The sequence below is a fragment of the Gavialis gangeticus genome, unplaced genomic scaffold (genome assembly GCF_001723915.1).
Source record: "Gavialis gangeticus isolate Ggan-Ray unplaced genomic scaffold, GavGan_comp1, whole genome shotgun sequence".
Lineage (NCBI taxonomy): Eukaryota > Metazoa > Chordata > Crocodylia > Gavialidae > Gavialis > Gavialis gangeticus.
In genome coordinates this window covers 26,737,933-26,744,569 of record NW_017729033.1, presented here as the reverse complement: position 1 = coordinate 26,744,569, position 6,637 = coordinate 26,737,933, and the positions used below count along the sequence as shown (strand labels likewise).

The 6,637-nt window shown below is 44.0% G+C and overlaps 1 protein-coding gene across 6 annotated transcripts in view; it reads left to right on the top strand.

Annotated features, from left to right (window-relative positions):
- SORCS2 (sortilin related VPS10 domain containing receptor 2) overlaps positions 1 to 6,637 on the top strand; it is an 882,674-nt gene that overhangs the window by 774,596 nt on the left and 101,441 nt on the right. For all 6 annotated transcript variants that reach the window (XM_019526396.1, XM_019526393.1, XM_019526392.1 and 3 more), the window contains exon 11: positions 1,317 to 1,393. In XM_019526396.1, the coding sequence (XP_019381941.1) occupies positions 1,317 to 1,393 (77 nt within the window). The remainder of the gene's footprint in view (positions 1 to 1,316; positions 1,394 to 6,637) is intronic.

Genomic DNA, 6,637 nt, shown 5'->3' with positions numbered 1-6,637 from the left:
ATAGAAGGTTAGGGTTGGAAGGGACCTCAGGAGGTCATCTAGTCCAACCCCTTGCTCAAAGCAGGACCATCCCTAACTAGATCATCCCAGCCAAAGCTTTGTCTAGCCAGGTTTTGAAAACCTCCAAGGATGGAGCTTCTATCACCCCTCTGGGTGGCCTGTTCTGGTGTTTTACTACCCTCCTAATGAGAAAATTCATCCTAATATCTAACCTAAACTTCCTACACTGCGACTTGAAACTGTTGCTCCTTGTTTGGTCATCTGCCACCACTGAGAACAGTCTAGCTCCATCCTGTTTCGAACCCCTCTTCAGGTAGTTGGAGGCTGCTCTTAAGTTCTCCCTCAGTCTCTTCTTCTCTAGACTAAGTCCAGTTCCCCCAGTCATTCCTTATAAGTCATGTCCCTCATCCCTTTCACCATTTTTGTCACCCTCCACTGGACTGTATCCAATTTGTCCACATCCTTTCTGTAGTGGTAGTGGGGGACCCAAAACTGAACACAGTACTCCAGATCTGGCCTCATCAGTGCTGAATAGAGATGAATAATCACTTCCCTCAATCTTCTGGCAACACTCCTACTAATGCAGCCCAGTATGTCGTTAGCCGTCTTGGCAACAAGGGCACACTGCTGGCTCATATTCAGCTTATTGTCCACTGTAACCCCCAGGTCCCTTTCTGCAAAGCTGCTTCCCAGCCACTCAGCTCCCAGCCTGTACCCGTTCATGGGATTGTTCTGTCTTAAGTGCAGGACTTTGCACTTGTTGAACCTCATGAGATTCCTTTTGTCCCAATCCTCCAATTTATCTAGGTCACTCTGTATCCTAGCCCTACCCTCTAGCATATCTACTACTCCCCACAGCATGGGGTCATCTGCAGACTTGCTGAGGGTGCTCTCTATACCATGTTTCAGGTCGTTGATAAAGACATTGAGCAAAACCAGCCCCAGGACTGACCCTTGGGGCACTCCACTTGATAACAGCTGCCAACTAAACATTGAGCCATTGATTACTATTCCTTGAGCCCAATGCTCCAACCAGTTTTCTGTCTATCTTATAGTCCATTCATGCAACCTGTACTTCCTTAGCTTGCCTGGGAGAATGTTGTGGGAGTCCGTATCAAAAGCCTTTCTAAAATCAAGGTATACCACATTCACCAGACTTCCTGCATCCACATAGCCAGTCATCTCATCATAGAAGGCAATCAGGTTGGTCAGGCATGATTTGCCCCTTGTGAATCCATGCTGACTGTTCCCCATCACCTTCTTCTCCTCCAAATGCTTAGAAATGTAACCCTTGTGTTCTTTTCTTTCGTGTCTAGGTAATCTGGGTTCCCAGCTGGTTGAGTATAAAGAAGAAATGTACATAACATCTGATTGCGGGAATACCTGGCGCCAGGTAAGTCAGCAGAAATGATAAGAGCTATATCATAATAATTTTACGTGGCATATTATCATCATTTTTATTGTTATACCCATCCCATTTAATGTATTTACTTATTCATTCTGTGCACAGTCTGTTTTTGAGATAAGTAGCTGTTATTATCTGTGAAACAGAGGAAGAGTAAGGGGAAGATTTTCAAAGGCACTAATGAGAGTTATACTACCTACTCATTACTGTTTAAAATAGGTTGCCTATTTTGTAAATGTGAATATCTCCTCATAAGTAATTTGCACATGGAGTGTGAGAAGACCCCAGTGACCTGTCTCTAACCTTAACTCTGCTCTCAAATGAGCATGAGGGGAGACATAAAGAAAAACCCCTAGAAGATGCATTTTTAATATAGTTTAATCTAATCTGTTACCACAACAATCTTTAATTATAATCTTACAGTAATTGCATAGTGTCATTAGAATTCTGAATTTTCTGTGATTACAGTGCTTTGTTTTAGGTTAATTGCCAGATGCCAGTAATGTATTTAATCCTTAACCGCTTTCAATCTTAGCTCTATTTAAATATAGTTTAGTTTAGGTTGGGGTTAGTGCTTTTGTTTTATTTTGTTTATGTCTGGCAGTGTTAAATAAATAATACAATAATATAGTAATATAATAAAGATGATGTTAAAGAGGATAGGGAAGTATTAAAACACTCAAACACTGTCAGAGAGAGGAACTGGTACCAAGAGAAATGTGTCATAAAATGTTTCTATTTCAATTAAAAAAAATAATTGAAACACTATTATATAATATTGAGTGGAAATATCATGCAATTTTGCTAGTATATGAGAACCAGCAAGGGTAACACTAGTCACTATAGTTTTGCTCTGAACTTAATAATACCATAATAGCAAGAGATGATATAACAACACATAGAACAACTATTTTAAAATAAATGCATTTTTGTCTCACTAACATTACTTTACTTTCAAAAATTAAGATTTTATGCCAGATAATTTCTAAGTGGACATTTAAATATAAAAACCTTCTAGGATTTATAGTAGGGTTTTATCTCTATGTGAAAAGGAGTGCTGCAGTCCTTATAATGGCATTTAGTTGACCTCTTTAAGTATTTTCGTGCTGCCATTTACCAAGACTTTAGTTTTTCTTATGTGAGGAAAGGAAGAGACAAAAGGGGCTGGCATTCATGTTCCCCTGTTTCCAATTGCAAGGCACTTAACTTACTGAGATAAAACTGGGTTTATTTGGGTGATTTTTCACTAGATATAATGTTACATACAACCACTGATCCCCATTACAACAGTCGAAATGAAAAATTCCACTGATTTCTCTATTTTAATTAAACCTGTCACGAAAGCTTTGAAAGATCTTATTAAATCTTCATATTGGTGGCCACAAAGACTACACAGATTATTGTGTATGTTTTATGACCCCATTATTTGTGATGTGTCTGATCTTTGTGAAGGCAGCTCTACATTTTCTTTCTCTAGTTAAATTTGTGAAGCTAAAGACAGAGCATCAGCAATTAGATGACACTGCAATTATTTAGACAATTAATTATGGGTCTCTGGGGCTTGCATAAGCAGAGCTTATGTTTTTGCCGCAGTTCATTGGATGGATTCAAGCCACTGACTTGGAAAGTTGGCAGTTGCAATGGCTGTGTACTTGTTACTGCCCTACACCTTTGTCACATCCCACACTGCACAGCCCTGCATTGCCACAGAGCCATCTGCAGACTCTTTTAGAGGAAAACAAGATACAATTGTACATCTTGAGCAGAAGAAATTATTAGAGCAATATAGAACAGTTAATACATAAGAGAAAGGACTAAAGCCAGTAGAAACAACATGAGTAATGCAGATATAAAACACCATCCTGGAGGAAAAGATCAGTTCTTGAAATATTGGTGCCTGGAATCGTATATCTGTCTATCTATAATAGATAGATAGATTGATCAAAAAAGGAACTCAAAGACCACCTAGCTGACTTTCTTGCACTGAGACAGAGGTGAGATTGCCCAGACCATCCCTGATAGATGTTTGTTTAATCTGTTCTTAACAATCCCCAATGAAAGCTGATCCACATCCTCATAGGTAGCCCATTCCTGTGCTTCACTACCCTTATGCTATGAACAGATGTCACCTTTGTCATGGGGGAAAATGAGAAAATGTCACAAATGCTGCTCTTGTGGGACAATCTCCAATATGATATGTGCAGTAAGGGGTATTAACAGTTTGTCCCACGCTATTCCAAAGGATGTCTGAAAAGTTGTCCCATTATATCATTGTGGGAGAAGCAAGGCAGTTGGTTCTCCAGCATCCCACAATGCACCACTTCATTCCCAGTCCTGGCACTTCTTGAACTCTGTGTGGCGGCTCTGGCCCTGATCACAGAACTCTGCTGAACAGAGATGGCAAGTCCCTAATAGCTACTGTCACCTAAGATCAGCATTGGAGACTGCATCCACTAAAGCAACCTCAAACACCACCAATCCCCAGGACCTCCATCTACTTAACCAGCCAGTTGTTGGAGAGGTCATTGGACACATCTACTACTTGCTTACTAAGGAAGGTTCACACCATCATATCTCTACACATCCATCCATCCTCCCTCTGCCATGGCCTTTCAATTTCAGTGCAGTGTCTTAAACAAGCATTGAAATAAGTGGACCAGGTAGGACGCAGTGGAACTCATCACTGTCTGGAGTGAGATTGAGAACTGGTAGGTTCTTCAGCCAAGCTATTGGAACAAGCAGTCTTTGCATTGATTGTGAAGGGAATGGCAGAGAACTGGGTCCAGTGCTGGTCTAAGTGCAAGGTACCGAAGCAGTAATTTATAAGGACATGGGACAGCAGCCATATGTTGGGTGCATGTGGAGTCACATGCACCTACTACAAGGAAGACTCCTACATCTTTATTCAACAGCATGTTGGGGGCAAAAATATGGTGGATGGAGTGGCTCATGCTGCCCAGGAAATGATAAAAACTCCAACACAACTGTGGTCAAAGACATACAACCATTGCAGGCCAGCACAGCAGTACTGAAAATGAGTCAGATTGGGGATTTGCTGGTCCTCCTGCTGAGATGTATGGACTTGCTGGCCATGTGCCTAAGCCATGCAAACTCTGCAATAGACCCAGGGTGGGACAGTGAGGGCCTGGAGTTTCCTGCCCGACCCCCTATGCTCAGCATCCTAACCAGCCTTCTCCCAACAGGGACTCCATACCCCAGGAGACCCAGTATGTGACAGTTCAACTCCTACTTCTAGGGGTGGTAAGTGGCAACCTCTCCTTACCCATTATGGTTGGGTAAGGAGAGGTTGGGCAATGGGAGGGGCTGGCAGGTAAGGAGACAGAGTGCTCTGGAATCTCAATGGCTCTCTGGGTAGTTAAACAAACACCTTTTTCCCCAGCCAGAAGTGCAGTTTGTGTCTGTGCTCAGACCACATGCCTGTGGACTTCCCTGTCATGCCACCCCCCATGTATGATAATAGGCACTTTAGGCAAAGTGGAAAATTCATGGAACTCATCTTTGTGTTTCGGAGGGGTATCTATAACAGTCATCAAACCATCACTGTGTTGCAGATCCCAAACCACAAACCTGTGGCTGTGACATTCACTGTATGTATGGGGCAGGAGTATTCAAGGGCATGATAAGCACCAAAAAAACCCAGCTGCTCAATGCATCATCTGTCTGTCTAAGCACCAGCTGTTTCCCCCTCCCTCCTACCCTCCAGCCAGGATTTGGCTTCTGCAGCCCAGTGTTGATCAAAAAGCAGGACAGGGAGGAAATGTGCACAGCCAGCTAAAGCTGTTCCTCCTTCCCTGTCTATCTCCTTCTCACCATCCAGGTCTAGAGGAGCCCACAACCTTGCACAACTCAGTCTTTCACTACCTTTCTTCCTTCCCTTCCTTCCATGTTCCTGGGAGCACAGGTCATTTCCCTTTCCTGATTATTTCTCCATCCTAACATGCCCATCCTGCACACTCTCCCTCCTTCCCCCAGCGACAACTATATGAGAGCATGAGTTCAGTTGACAGTGTTTAATTGGATACATGACATCATTCTGTGATTCACTGTTCTGACCCTCAGCCTGGAGGCTGGAAAAGTGGGCAGCCAGCACTTCTCATGCACATACAGTGCCAGAAACCTGGTCTCCATTTGGCAGTTCTCAGGTACAGCCTCTGTAGGAGGCAGGGGCTACTCCACCCTGACTGTTGGGAGCTCTGAGCAAATAATTTGTTCTCCACGTGGCTTTCCAGATGTTGTGCAGCTTGCTTCCAGAGATCACAAAACAGGGCACAGTGTGCTTGTTGGCTTCTGTGTATGTCCTCAGGCACCTCCAGCAAGCCTTGAGGTGCCTGTATGCACACTCCACAGCCATCCTGCAGCTGCTGAGCTGACAGTTAACAGTTCCTTCAAGCATCCAGTGAACAGCTTATCAGCCAGGGGTGCAGTGGGTAGGCAGGGTCCCTGATTAGTAGTCACATAGTCTATACATTAGTAGTTACTTTGTCAACCTAGGGACCTCTCTTCACTCCATCAAATCATGGAAGAGGGATCGCCTAAATATCCTGGCATTGATTACCCTACATGATCTGCCAGTATTTACATGTGTGAAGTGCCTACAGTGGTCCACAGCTTCCCGAGGCACAGCCAAGTACCCCTTCTGTTTGCTGAATTCATAGCCATGGTGCACAAGGGAAAGGATAGGAATGTGTGTGCCATTGACAGCACCAGCACAACTGGGTAACCCCAAGTGGCTAAGCCCATCCACAATCTCCTGTGCGTCAGCAAGGTACATAATATGCAGGGTCATCACCTGTTGGATTGCCAGACACACCTCCCATGTTGCTTCTCCAGCCATCAACTTGCCAGTGCCAAAATGATTTGCTATGGACTGAAGGCTAGCTGGAGTCACAAGTTTCTGTATAGTGACGGCAACATACTTCTCCATGGATAAAGATGCCAGCATCACTGTTGTCTAGCACTATATGTGTTGGGCAAGCTGAATGCAAATTTCCATGAAGGTGCCCCTGGGCATGTGGAAACTTGCATGCCACTGCTTGTTGTTCAGGTGGCCATGATGATCCACTCCCGCCAGTCCCTACTCATCTCTCTGACCCATAAATGCAGCTCTGTGATTTGGAGCAACTTCCACATTTGCTTGGCCACAATATGCTGACCTGTGGCCAGAGCTGACCCGAGCAGGGTGTGGGGCTTGGGACAAATCAGCCCATGCGG